Genomic DNA, 14,488 nt, shown 5'->3' with positions numbered 1-14,488 from the left:
TGCGATGTGTCCACCAGGCAACCTCAGCCCATTGTCCCGACCACTTGGAGGCGCCGCGTTTTCGACGCCTTCCGCGGTTTAGCCCATCCTTCCATCCAGGCGACCATCCGGCTGATCGCAGACAGGTTTGTGTGGCACGGCCTATGCAAGCAGGTCGGGCATTGGGCCAGGACATGCACGCACTGTCAAACCTCCAAAATCCAGAGGCACGTGAGGGCCCCACTGCAACCTTTCCAGCTGACACATAGGAGGTTTGAACATGTCCACGTGGACATCGTCGGCCCACTGCTGGTTTCGAAAGGAACGAGATACCTGTTCACCATGTTGGACAGGTTCACGAGGTGGCAGGAAGCTGTTCCACTCGCTGACACGGCCGCGGAGACATGCGCCAGAGCCCTGATTACCACCTGGGTGGCAAGGTTCGGACTCCCAGCCCACGTCACTTCAGACAGGGCTGTGCAGTTTGCATCGGCTTTGTAGTCTGCACTAGCACAACTCCTTGGAACCCAGCTCCATCGAACGACTGCTTACCACCCGCAGTCCAACGGCCTGGTGGAACGTTTCCACAGGCACTTGAAGTCAACCCTATTGGCAGCTATATCAAGAGTCAAAGGGTAGTTACTAAGTGAGTAGATCCCTTTAGACATTAGCAGGGTTACCTTTGCCTTGACCTGCAGGATAGGGGTGAGATTCTTAAAGAATATTTCTCGTTTTTCACTGAGGAGATAATCATGATTACTCAAGGGATTTAAGTCGAGATGTTTTGGAGACTGGTCATATTTCCAGAAAGGATGATATTTGCAACCTTTCAGTGTATTGGTGTATAAATCCCCTGGGCCAGAGATAGTGCTTCCTTGAAATTTGTGGGTGGTGAGAGGAGAAATTGTGGAGTCTCTTGCTGAGATTATTGAAAAGAAGCTCATGTTTGGTTGTTTGAGAAGAGCAGGAAGGTCATGCCAGGGAATGACACACCAGTCAGTGTGAAATCAGTAGTGGGGAAGTTACCTACGGGAGTTCTGAGGGACAGTGTGTACCAGCATTTGAGTGGACAGAGTCAGATTAAATAGAGTCAGCACGGCTTTGTTCATAAAAAGCTCTGCTTAGTGAACAGTATTCAAGCTATTTGAAGAGATGACTGAAAAGGCAGATGAGGGCAGGGCGGTGGACTTTGTCTATTTGTAGTACAACGAGGCCTTCGACAAGGTCTTCCAAGGTCGAGTAATCTGGATGGTTAGGAATCCAGTCAAGATTGGTGGATTCACAATTGGTATAGACAACGAAAGCAGAGGGTGCTGGTTGAAGGTTGTGTTTTGGAATGGAGGCTGCTGATGAGCTGTGTTCTGCAGGGATCAGTGTTGGGTTTCTTTCATTACTATTTTGAGAAATGATTCGAATGCCAGTGCACAGTGCTTGATTACTATATCTGTGGATGACACAAAATTAAAGGGTGCTATTTATAATGAAGAAGGGTGTTGTGGAATACAGAATGGAGGAGTAAATAAAATCACTGGGGCAAGATAAGGTGCATGGTAATGGCCTTTTCTCCAGGTCAGAGGAGTCCACAATTAGAGTCCCTGGGTTCAGGGTGAGGGGGAGAGAGTTAAAAGGGACAGTGGAGAGTACGTGAGACTATTATGGTTATTATTCTAATATGTATTTATTGAGTATGCCAGCAAGGAAATGAATCTCAGGGTTTTATATGGTGATATATATGTACTTTGATAATAACTGTACTTTGGTCTTTGGTCTTTTCCACAGGGGAAGTGGTTGAGGCAGGTACAAGAGTATCCGTTCAGAAGCACTGGGATAGGTACATGGAGGGAGTGGGACTTGGAGAGATACAGTTGCAATGCAGACAATGTGGATAATCTGGATGGGCACCATGGCCAGTGAGGAGTGGTTGGGCCAAAGGGCCTGTATCCTGCTGTATTGTCCAATGTCTTGATGGGCTGAATGGCCTCCACAGGGCACATCCTGCAGTCTCCCAGTGACAGGTCCCTGTCAATTGGACGTGGCTCTGTATCTGTGGACCCAGTGCTTCCAGGGATGGTATTCTGTGTGTTCTGAGAGTCAGGGTGCTGACTGTCTCACCCAAGTCAATACCTCACCCTGTCGGTGTGTCTGTTTTCCCCTCCGTTCCCTACACACATCCCACTCTCTGAGCCCAAATGGACCCTACAGCACTTCCATTTCCATTCGTTGTGACCCTTAGCAACGCCTACAACACTCCAGTATCTGTGATCCCTCCCCATCTCTCTGACCCACTCTGAAACCTACACTCCTTGTCATCTCTGCAGTCTCCACTGTCCAACACTCCTCCCCACCTCTGTAAACTACCCCACTTAACCTGCTGCTTTCACATCCCTTGAGAACTCCCATTTGCTTACAGATTGACAGTGAAACAGAGCCCATTCCCATGCTGATGGGTGCCCATCTCTGAGCTCGGAGGAACATTAAATCTATCCCCTTCCCTTTTGTTACTAGGAATCACCTTGAGTGAAATGTGCTGGTGTGAGGCAGCCTGAGTGAGCACAGGTTCTGTGTTTTACAGTGCAATGTTACGGTCGAGGAGCCATCCATGAAGAGATTGTGAAGAAGCTGAATATCAACCAGTGTGAAAGGCCAAGGATTCCCTGTGTCCTGTTTGTCTACAATGTGTCTCGTGAAATTCAGGATTTTTGAAATGCCCTGCAGTGGGTCACAGGTAGATACTCTCGTCCTGTCCACAGGTGAATGTCATGAAGTCAGTTCGCTTCTATGGTATCCCCTTCCTCTTGAAGATTTCTGCTGACTACTGGCTCTTCCCTTCCTCTGAGGTACAATAATTATGACAGCGTGTCATCCTGGAATTTGGTTCACAGTAGGAGAGTGGCACTGCATTGATGTAGCACCTTCCTTATCTTTGTCATGTCCTGTGCTGCCCTGCCACCAAAGCTCACAGTGGTTATCATTGCGATGGGGATGTATAATGATGCACCGCAAGCTCCCACAAATAGCTGTGAGATAATGGACTGTGGATCGTGTTGTAACATTGTCCAGGGTATGGGTCAGTTCCCTTCCCCTGTGTGTAAGGTGTTTGGAACTTTCTGTGCTCGATTGGGGAGGGCATTCCTGGGATGAAAGTCCCAGTGGAAAAATGATGCTACTGTCAGTGCTGTAGCTCGTGTGGGGAGATGAGTGCCAGTAGTGGGATGGGAGGGCTGTCTTGTACATAGTCAGCATCAATTGGACACATACGGGGGCAGGAAGGTGGGACAGCCCTAGGTGAAAGGTGCTGAGCTCAAAACTGATGTACCCAGTGGGTGGGACACACACCCATCCCACAGCAGCACCCAGGCATTCTGTTACTCTGTGTTGCAGGAGGCGGAAGAGCGCGGAAGGAAGACACTTGTTCTGTGATTCTGTTGCAGAAATCCCTAGATTTGGGAGGGGGAATATGAAGACCTATTCAGGATTATTCCGTGAAGGAACAACAGTTTATCGATTAACTTGGAGAGAAAGCAGCGATATTCTCAAAAGGAGGAAATCTGACTGCCCGTGTACAAAAACTCCTCAGGCGATTTGGGCCATCAGACAGAGTCTCAGTGACAGAACCAGATCCAGAGAACATACCTGCCCTGGTGGGTAAAACCTGTCTCTCCCTGTCACGCCTCACGCTTCACTGTAACCTTCCCATGTAGAATATGCGGGATGTGATTGATGTGTTTCTTGGGTGGGAAAATGATGGAGCAAACTATGATCGTTCGGTCAGTGACTGCTGCGGGAGGGAGGTTCGCTGTTCAAAATGTCTTTTGGTTCAGAAGTCAATTTAGCAACAATTCCATTCCTACAGGCTTCTGACTGATGTGTGTGCTTTCCAGTAGGGCAGGGCGACAATCCACTGGGCTATGAGACTTCGGTGGAGAATGAAAAATTGGATTGTTCGCTTTCTTCAAGATGGAGCCAAAGGAAGAGAAGCAGGAATTTGGAGAAGTGTAACGGTGAGAATACAGGCTTGGCGCTCGCCCTGAGCGACTGGGGCAGGAGATGAGAAATATCAAGTCTGCAGAGGCAGTATGTTCCTGCTGAAGTGGAGGGTAAACCTGTCAAGACAAGAGATATTCAACATTTGGTCAAGAAAAATATGGAAGGACAAGGTGCAATTTAATTATTTCCCAGTGAATCCCTTAACAACAAATGACTAAAAATACTATCAAGAGGGAAATCAGGAGGGCAAAGAGAGAGGGTGTGAGATGGATCAAGAAGATAAATTTAAGGAAAATCCCAAGAAGTTGTGCCGTGATTAGGATAAACTTTGCTTTGGCAGCCATGTGTGTCCAATTCCCTCTGCTGTCTTTAAGGAGTTTGTACTTTTTCCCCATGACTCTAGTAGGTTTCTACTGAGTATTCAGTTTCCTGCCATATTGCAAAGCGTCAGTGTTTGTAAGTTGAGGGTGTGCTATGTTGGCACTGGAAGCATAGTGACATGTAGGGGGTCCCCCCAGCTCATCCTTGTTGTTCATCGAGGCAAACGAGCATTTCACTGAATGATTCAATGATTCAATGTAGATGTAACAGAAAAACAGGTCTTTATATGATCTGTCACTGTTTTAAGATTAAAATGGTAACTAAGGAGAAATAGCTCACTTTAGAAGCTGAGAGGGTCTGCTTATGTCCTGAGCTGCAGGAACATGTTGGGAGAAATTAACATTTAGCACGTTGACATTCATTGGTTGGGCATTGAGTACGGCAGTAGGGCATTATATTGCCGTTGATTATGTTATTGGTGAGGCTGCAATTGGAACATGATGTAGAGTTTTGGTCACCCTTTAATAGGAAAGATGTGGCTGAACTGGAAATTGGGCAGAGAATTACAAGACTGTTGCAAGTGTTGATTAATGGCGAGGGTTTTCCATTCTAGGTCATTATTCCTCTTAATGCAGGAAGTGGTGACGATAGAGAAATATATAACATCATGGTGTGGCAAAGATAAGGTGAATGGCAACGGTCTTTCCCACACGTCAGGAGAGTCCAAAGCTTGGGGCATATGCTTAGGGTGAAGAGGAAAGGCCGAAGTAGGATCAGGGGCAATTCTTTCACCTGTAGGGTGGTGAGTATATACGCTGAGCTGCCTGAGAAAGTGGGTACAGCAGGTACAATGGTATCATTGAAGGGGCATCTAGATAGATGTATGGAAAGGCAGGTTTAGAACGGATAAAGTTGACTGCAGGAAATTGGGATTATCCAGCTGGGCATATTGGTCATCACAGAATCATTGGGCAAATGACCTCCTTCTTGGTGTATTAAATGATTAGCTGAATAGTGTCATTTTGTACATCCCTCTGTTCCAATTACATGTCCTAGGGCAGGTGTGTCTGGGCTGGGCGTAATGGGAAACTGTCGGAACTGTGTCCCAGACAGTCAGTGACACACCAGGATGGGGGTGTGGGAGGGAGGGAGGGTCAGAACAGAAAATCCCCTTGGGTTCTAAAGTAAACTCAACCCCAACTCCCAGGTGACAGGTTTCTGATTGATGTGTGTGTTGTGCCGTAGGGTGAGCGAGGATCGGCAGGGCAGTGAGACTGCCTCATTGTGCAGTGTGTCCACCTCATTGTGCAGTGAGCAACCAGATCATTCGACATCTTCAACCTGCACGCAAGAGAAGAGGGAAAAGAGCTCCGAGAAGCTTCAGTGTAACGATGAGATGCAAGGATTGGGGCACAACTCGTGGCATATCAAGGATGCAGATGTATTGTGTTCCTCTTGTGTACAGAGCCTGGATAGTTTAGGAACCCTGGCTGACGAGAGAGATTGAAGTTCTAGTGAAGAGGACAGGCAAGCACACATTGTGTTCACAAACAGGTGTTCCGAAGAAGGGTCTCAGTCTGAAGCATCGGCTGTACTCTTTTCCATTGATGCTGCCCGGCCAGCTGAGTTCCTCCATCATTTTGTACATAATACATTGTGTTTAATTTGGGGACAAGTTCAGCTCGTGATGATTACAAAAATATGAAGAATGCACTTGAGGTAAATCTGGAGGGCAAAGTGAGGGTATGAGATGGATCTGACAGATAAGATTAAGAAAAGTTCTAGGAGGTTCTGTAGCTCAGTAAAGATTAAAAGGATGGTTAGTCAGAGAGGAGTTCCTGTTGGGGATCAGCAGGCTGTCTATAACTTGATGTGGCAGAAAGGTTGAAATTATAAGAAATATTTCTCCGCAATGATTGCTGAACTGATTTACTGAATATCACAATTGCTCAAGAGATGAGAGAATCAGGAGAAGACAGATTGGGGGACATATATATATTCCCAGGGAGAAGGTATTTGCAGCCTTACAGTGATTTCTAGTGGATAAATCCCCAGGGCCTTACTGAGTGCTTCCTACGACTCCGTGGGTGGCTAGACAGGAAACAGCAGAGGCCCTTACGGAGATAATTGCCTCATCGTTCATCACTGGGAAACAATGCCAGTGAAGAATGGAATGAGTTCAATGTTGTTCCGTAGTTTTAGAATGATAGAAGGGATAAGCCAAGGAAAGACAGACCAGTGACTCCAACATCAATTGTGGGTAGGTGAGTGGTGGGCAATTGGAGGGATAGGTTATCTCAGTATTTGGGTAGACAGAGACTCATTAGGAGGAGTTTGCATGGTGTTGTGAGTGGAAAGTTGTCCAGTTGAACCTCTTTAGAGCTGTTTGTAGAATGACCAAAATTGTAGATGAGATTCAGGCTGAAAATGTTGTCCATTTAGCAGAACCTACAATAAGACCTCGCATGGTAGGATGGTTTAGTAGGAAATGTCCAGGAAATCATGGAGAGACAGTTCGGTGGATACAAAAATATGAGAGATATACAAGCTTTGGTCAAGAAAAATATGGAAGGACATAGTTCAATTTGGTTTCTGTGCCAGTGAATCCTTTTCTGCCAAATGACTAAGAAAACAATCAAGAGTAAAACCATGAGGGCAAAGAGAGGGTGTAAGATGGATCTTGCAGAAATGGCAAAGGGAAATGCCAGGAGATTTTTCAGCCATATCATGAGTAAAAGGGTGGTTACTAAGTGAGTAGATCCCCTCAGACATTAGCAGGGTTACTTATGCCTTGACCTGCAGGACATGGGTGAGATTCTTAACGACTATTTCCCCTTTTTCACTGAGGAGGTAATCATGATAACTCAAGGGAATTAAGTAGAGATGTTTTGGAGACTGGTCATATTTCCAGAAAGGATGATATTTGCAACCTTGCAGTGTATTGGCGGATAAATCCTCTGGGCCAGAGTGAGTGCTTCCTTGAAACTTGTGAGAGGTGAGAGGAGGAATTGTGGAGTCTGTTGCTGAGATTATTGTCTCATCATTTGCCACCAGAGAAGTTGCAGAAGACTGGAAGGAAGCTCATGTTTGGTTGTTTGAGAAGAGCAGGAAGGTCATGCCAGGGAACGACACACCAGTCAGTGTGAAATTAATAGTGGGGAAGTTACCTACGGGAGTTCTGAGGGACAGGGTGTACCAGCATTTGAGTGGACGGAGTCAGATTAAATAGAGTCAGCACGGCTTTGTTCAAGAAAAGCTCTGCTTATTGAACAGTATTCAAGCTATTTGAAGAGATGACTGAAAATGCAGATGAGGGCAGGGCAGTGGACTTTGCCTATTTGTAGTTCAGTGAGGCCTTCGACAAGATCTTGTAAGGTTGGGTCATTTGGATGGTTAGGAATCCAGTCAAGATTGGTGGATTCACGATTGGTTTGGAGGACGAAAGCAGAGGGAGGTGGTTGAAGGTTGTGTTTCGGAATGGAGGCTGCTGATGAGCTGTGTTCTGCAGGGATCAGTGTTGGGTTTCTTTCATTACTATTTTGAGAAATGATTCGAATGCCAGTGCACAAGGCTTGATCAGTGTATCTGTGGTTGACACAGAATTAAATGGTACTAATTATAGTGAAGAAGGGTGTTGTGGAATATAGAATGGAGGAGTAAATAAAATCACTGGGGCAAGATAAGGTGCATGGTAACAGTCTTTTCCCCAGGACAGAGGAATCCACAATTAGAGTCCCTGGGTTCAGGGTGAGGGGGAGAGAGTTAAAAGGGACAGTGGAGAGTATGTGAAACTATTATAGTTATTATTCTAATATGGATTTATTGAGTATTCCAGCAAGGAAATGAATCTCAGGGGTGTATATGGTGATATATATGTACTTTGATAATAGCTATGCTTTGGGCTTTGATCTTTTTCACAGGGGAAGTGGTTGAGGCAGGTACAGGAGTGTCCTTTCAGAAGCACTGGGATAGGTACATGGAGGGGGGTGGGACTTGGAGAGATACAGTTGTAATGCAGACAATGTGGACAATCTGGATGGGCACCATGGCCATTTAGGAGTGGTTGGGCCAAAGGGCCTGTATGCTGCTGTATTGTCCGATGTCTCGATGGGCTGAAGGGCCTCCACAGGGCACATCCTGCAGTCTCCCGGTGACAGATCCCTGTAGATTGGATGTGGCTCTGTATCTGTGAACCCGATGCTTCCAGGGATGGTATTCTGTATGTTGTGAGAGTCAGAGTGCTGACTGTCTCACCCAGGTCAATACCTCACCCTGTCGGTGTGTCTGTTTTCCCTTCCCCTCCGTTCCCTACACACATCCCACTCTCTGAACCCAAATGGACCCTACAGCAGTTCCATTCTCTGTGACCCTCAGCAACACTTACAACACTCCAGTATCTGTGACCCCTCCCCATCTCTCTGACCCACTCTGGAACCTACACTCCTTGTCATCTCTGCGGTCTCCACGGTCTGCAACACTCCTCCCCGCCTCCGTAAACTACCCCACTTAACCTGCTGCTTTCACACCCCTTGAGAACTGACATTTGCTGACAGATTGACAGTGAAACAGAGCCCATTCCTATGCTGATGCATGTCCATCCCTGAGCTCGGAGGAACATTAAATCTTCTCAATGGTTAAATTGCAAAGAAAAAACAATTATCCGAGTCTAATCTAAGAATTAAACAATGTTCTCCTACCTAAACATGGGGTTTCCCTTCTAATTTTATCACCCACATCTCCTCCATTTCTCACACATCAGCCCTCACTCTAAGACACCCAACAAAACAGGATCAGGATCACAACAGGATTCTCGGATACCACCCATGAGCACCTCATCCAACACATCTTTTGAGGTGTGGAGATTGGGGCATGGAGTTTGAGGGGTGGGCTTTTAGGGGTGGAGTTTGAGGCCTATGGTGCATTGGCCTTCATCAACAGTGGGATTGAGTTTAAGAGTTGAGAGGTAATGTTACGGCTATATAGGACCCTGGTCGGACCACACTTGGAGTACTGTGCTGAGTTCTGGTCACCTCACTACAGGAAGGATATGGAAACTATAGAAAGAGTGCAGAGGAGATTTCCAAGGACGCTGCCTGGATTGGGGAGCATGCCTTATGAGAATAGGTTGAGTGAGCTCAACCTTTTCTCCTTGGGGCGATGAAGGATGAGAAGTGACTGATATAGGCGTATAAGATGATGAAAGGCATTGATCGTGTGGATAGTCAGAGACTTTTTCCCAGGGCTGAGATGGCTAGCATGAGAGGGCGCAGTTTTAAGGTGTTTGAAGCAGGTACAGATGAGATGTCAGGGGTACGTTTTTTTAAGCAGAGAGTGGTGAGTTTGTTAAATGGGCTGCCAGCAACAGAGGTGGAGGCGGATACAATAGACCCTTGGATAGGTATACGGAGCTTAGAAAAATAGAGGGGTATGGGTAGTCCTCCGTAATTTCTAAAGTAAGTACATGTTCGGCACAGCATCATAGGCTGAAGGGCCCGTATTGTGCTGTAGGTTTCCTTTTCTTTGTTTCTATGTTTCTACCATTCACAAAAGGACTCCAACTCCAGACACAGCTTCTCACCCACTCTTGATCCCCTTCCACAGGATCGCTCACGCGCGCTCTCTCTCTCTCCCTCCCTCTCTGCCCCCCCCCGCTGTCACTCCATTGCGTACCCTTTCCCCACCATTGATCCCCCCCCCACTAGCACTTATCCCTGTAACTGTGCCAACTGTTAAACTTCCCCCTACACTTTCTCCCTCACTGGCATACAGAACCCCAGTCACTCATTCCAGTTCAGGAAGTACTTCAGCTGCAAGTCTGTCAGGGTATTTCATTGGATACCGTGTGACCTCTTCAGCGATGAGGCTCGAGATTGATAGGGGTCCTTTTCATTGACCTTTATTCTGTCAATGATAACAACGGGAATCTCCCGGTGGTCAGGTTTTAATTCCATTACCCGCTCCCATTTCAATAAGTCTGTCCATGGTCTCCTCTACTGATATTGAGGCATGTGCAGGTTGGAGGAGTGACTCCTCATGTTCCACAGGGTTAGCCTTCACCCTGACATCGATCTGTGTCCTCCTGTGATCGCAAGACGATGTTGGTGGTGTGGAATATTGCAAGTCCAATTCATTTGTTTATTCGCCAACAGCAGGGGAGCTGCATGGCCTCGGTCGTAGTAATAACGAGACCTCGATCCGTGATGGTTGTCACTGCCCCGGGGCAGGTGTCAGAGTCAAGCGCATCACTGAAGTGCCGGAGATAGCCTGGCACGGCATCTATGCTGGAGTCAGTGCTCAGCAGAAGATGAGCCTGTATTGTGTTCGACTACAGACTGCTACAACACTCACGGACTCTGGAACTGTCGTGTATTTTTGGTGTGACTATATTTTACTGCTATCTTATATGTGCTGTATGTGCCTTGTGCTGTGTGTGACTGTTGCTAATGCATTTTGCACTTTGACCCTGGAGTAACACTTCTGTATTCATGAGTGTTCATATACCCAGTCTGAATGATCATTAAACTTCAACTTGAACCATCTCATTTATGTCACACTTCCCTGTTTTCCTTTTCCTGCCTTTACTTTTCCTCATTACTCTGGACCCCTCACCCCTTCTCAGTTGCTTCTGAGTTTACCGCTCCTTCCCCCTCCCACATTGCCTCGTCGCTTCTCTTCCTTCATCGCTACGGAGAAGACACACATCAAACAAAATGCTTGATAACTGTACAACCCAATGACTCTTACAGATATTCTGTCTCCACAGATTCTGCCTGACCCACTGAGTTCTTCCAGCTTTCTGCTTTTTTCTTTAATGGGAATGGTTGGGGAAACTTGGAGTTACTTTCATTATTGAGAAACTATCCAGCCCCTGGAAATGACTGTTTTTCGGCAACATTTCATGCGTTGAGCAAGGACTGACTGTTGATATATTGCATGGAAACTTACTTAACTTTAATATTCATTTGAACTGATGGTCAGAGACACACACACACACACACACACAAAATTTTGCGGATTCTGGGAATTGAGAGCCACACACACAAATTGCTGGAGGAATTGAGTGGGTCAAACAATGTCTTTGGAAATGATTTCTGTAATCTCAACGTTTCAGACCGAGACCTTCCTTCAAGACTGGAAAGAAATCTAAAGGCTGCTGGAATATAAATGTGGAGGGAGGGGAAGGAGGATAGCTGGAAGGTGAGAGGTGAAACCAGGTGGGTGGGAAAGGTAAAGGTCTGGAAAAGAAAGAAACTGATAGGAGGGGTACCAGGGGAGGTCATAGCAGGTGAGGAGAAGAGGTAAGAGGCTAGAGTGGGGACTAGAAAAAAAGGGAAGGGGAAGGAGAAATCGATGTTCATGCCATCAGGTTGGAGGTTGGACAGAATATGAAGAGTTGCTCCTCCACCCTGAGAGTGTTCACGTATCTTGTTAAACAACAGTGGAACAACACTGGGGTGCAAATCAGTGACCCCTGACCCAATGCATCTCCATTGGTTAGTGATGTTCTTGTGGCCTTTGAGTGAAGACCACTGGCTCATGGAGCTTCAGTCAGCTGAACACATTCAATGATTTGATCAGTGCTGGCTGATCTGGCTCAGGCAGCATTTGAACAGAAAGGAATTGGCACTGTGGCTCAGAAGAGAAGTGTAAAGGACTGCAGTGGTGATAGGAGATTCCATCAACAGAGGAATAGAGACTAGATTCTCTGGGCACGACAGGGACACCCAGATGGTATGTTGCCTCACTGGTGCCTGGGTCAGGATGTCTCGGATCAGATCCACGACATTCTAAAGGGGGAGGGTGAGCAGCCAGAACTCCTTGTACATATTGGCACACATGACATAGGTAGGAAAAGTGCAGAGATCCTTGAAGAGAGATTTAAGAGAGTGAGATACAAAGCTGAAAAGTAGGACCTCTGGGGTAGTAATCTCTGGATTGTTGCTGGTGCCACGCACAGAGAGGGTAAAAATAGGATGATTTGGCACGTGAATGAATAGCTAAGAAACTGGTGCAGAGGGCAGGGGTGCAGATTTCTGGATCATTAGGATCTCATCGAGGGAAGGTACGATTTGTACAAAAGGGACAAGTTACACCTGAACCCAAGGGCACCAATATCATTGCAGGGAAGTTTGAGAGAGCTCTTTCAGAGGTTTTAAACTAATTGGCAGGGGGATGGGTACCAGGGTGATAGGACTGAGGATGGGTCAGTTGGTTTACAAGCAGAAGCAGTGTGGAGTGAGACTGCTAACAAGGAGAGTCTGATGACAGGGCCAAATTGCAGTCAGCAAGATGAGTTGCAATGTAAAAGGGGGACAAAATAAACAAGTGATGAATACACAGTGAAGATGTTATATATGAATGTACGCAGTATACAGAATACGGTCAATTACTTTCATCAGTTTCAGATTGTCATATGTGACGTTGTGGGCATCAATGAATCATGGCTGAAAGAAGATTATAGCTGGAAGTGTAACATCCAAGGTTACACTTTGAATTGAAAGGACAGGTGGATTATAAGGTTGTTCTGTTTGTAAAAAATGAAATCAAATCATAAAAAAAGAGGTGACATAGGTTCAGAATGTGTAGAATCGTTGTTGGTAGGGTGAAGAAACAGCAAAGGTGAAAAGACCCTGATGAGAGTTGTATACATAACTCTGAACAGTAGTAATGATGTGGTCTACAAGTTACAATGGGAGGTAGAAAATGTGTGTCAAAAGAGCAACGTTATGATAGTCATGGGGGATTTCAGTATGCAGATAGACTGGGAAAATCAGGTTGGTGCTGGATTCCAAGAGGGGAATTTTGCAGAATGTCTATGAGTTGGCTTTTTAGAGCAGCTCATGGTTGACTCCACAAGAAGATCAGCTATTCTGGATTGGGTGTTATGCAATGAACTGGAATTGATTCGAGAGCTTAAGGTATAGGAACCCTGATGAAACAGTGGTCATATTATGATATTATTCATCCTGCAAGTTGAGAAGCAGAAGCTAAAGTCAAATCTATCAGTGTTACACTGGAGTAAAGAGAATTACAGTGGTATGAGAGAGGAGCTGGCCAAAATTGATTGGAAAAGATCACTGGCAGGGATGATGGCAAAGCAACAATGGCTGGGATTTCTGAAAGCAATTTGGAAGGCACAGATTATATACCTCCCAAACAGGAAGATGTATTCTAAAGGCAAGATGGCACAACTGTGGCTGACAAGTCAAAGCCAACATAAAAGCCAATGAGAGGGCATATAATAGAGCAAAACTGAATGGGAAGTTAGAAGATTGGAAAGCTTTTAAAAACCAACAGAAGGAAACTAAATTAGTCATGAAAAAGGAAAAGATAAAATATTAACCAACATTATTAAAGGAGATACCAAAAGTTCCTTTAGATATATGAAGTGAAAAAGAGAGGCCAGAACAGATATCAGATTGCTACAAAATGCTGCTGTAGTAGTAGTAATGGGAGATCCGAAAACGTTTATTTTATCAGTCTTCACTGCTGAAGACACTGACAGTATGCCAAAAGTTTGAGAGTGCCATGGGACAGGAGTGTGTGAAGCTACCAGAAGGGAGAAAAGTCTTGAGAAACTGACAGGTCTAAGAATAGATGAATCACAAGGACCAAATGGATCTATTCCACTGTTCTAAAAGAGGTGGCTGAAGAGATTGTGGAGGCATTAGTATTGATCTTTCAAGAATCAATAGATTCTGACATGGTCCTGGAGGACTGGAAATTTGCAAATGTCACTCCACTATTCAAGAAGGGAGGGAGGCAGAAGAAAAGAAATTATGTGCAATTTAATCTGACCTCAGTGGTTTGGATTTGATTGTTAAGGATGTGGTTTTGGTATACTTGGGGGTGCATGATAAAATAGGCCATAGTCAGCACAGTTTCCTTCAGGGAAAATCTTGCCTGGAAAATCTGTTGGAATTCTTTAAAGAATCACAAGCAGGATAGACAAAGGAGATTCAGTGGATGTTGTGTACTTCAATTTTGAGAAGGTGTTTGACGTGGTGCCACACATGAGTCTGCTTAACAAGAGCCCATGGTATTACAGGCAAGATACTAGCATGGATAGAGCATTGGCTGATTAGAAAGAGGCAAAGAATGGGAATACAGGGAGCTTTTTCTGGCTGGTTGCCGGTGTTTCGTGGTATTCCACCGGGATCTGTGTTGGGACAACTTTTTATGATAGATATCAATGATTGGA

At 45.7% G+C, this 14,488-nt stretch overlaps 1 protein-coding gene across 9 annotated transcripts in view; it reads left to right on the top strand.

Annotated features, from left to right (window-relative positions):
• The window catches only part of LOC140201644 (uncharacterized), a 53,247-nt gene extending 43,234 nt beyond the window's left edge, over nt 1-10,013 (top strand). For all 9 annotated transcript variants that reach the window (XM_072266084.1, XM_072266088.1, XM_072266086.1 and 6 more), the window contains 4 exons: nt 2,552-2,704; nt 3,411-3,620; nt 3,861-3,980; nt 5,533-10,013. In XM_072266084.1, the coding sequence (XP_072122185.1) occupies nt 2,552-2,682 (131 nt within the window). In that variant the 3' untranslated portion in view covers nt 2,683-2,704; nt 3,411-3,620; nt 3,861-3,980; nt 5,533-10,013. The remainder of the gene's footprint in view (nt 1-2,551; nt 2,705-3,410; nt 3,621-3,860; nt 3,981-5,532) is intronic.
• The last annotated feature ends 4,475 nt before the right edge of the window (nt 10,014-14,488 follow it).

Source organism: Mobula birostris, chromosome 8, assembly GCF_030028105.1.
Source record: "Mobula birostris isolate sMobBir1 chromosome 8, sMobBir1.hap1, whole genome shotgun sequence".
NCBI classification, from domain to species: Eukaryota; Metazoa; Chordata; class Chondrichthyes; order Myliobatiformes; family Myliobatidae; genus Mobula; species Mobula birostris.
This window is presented reverse-complemented; position numbering and strand designations above follow the sequence as displayed.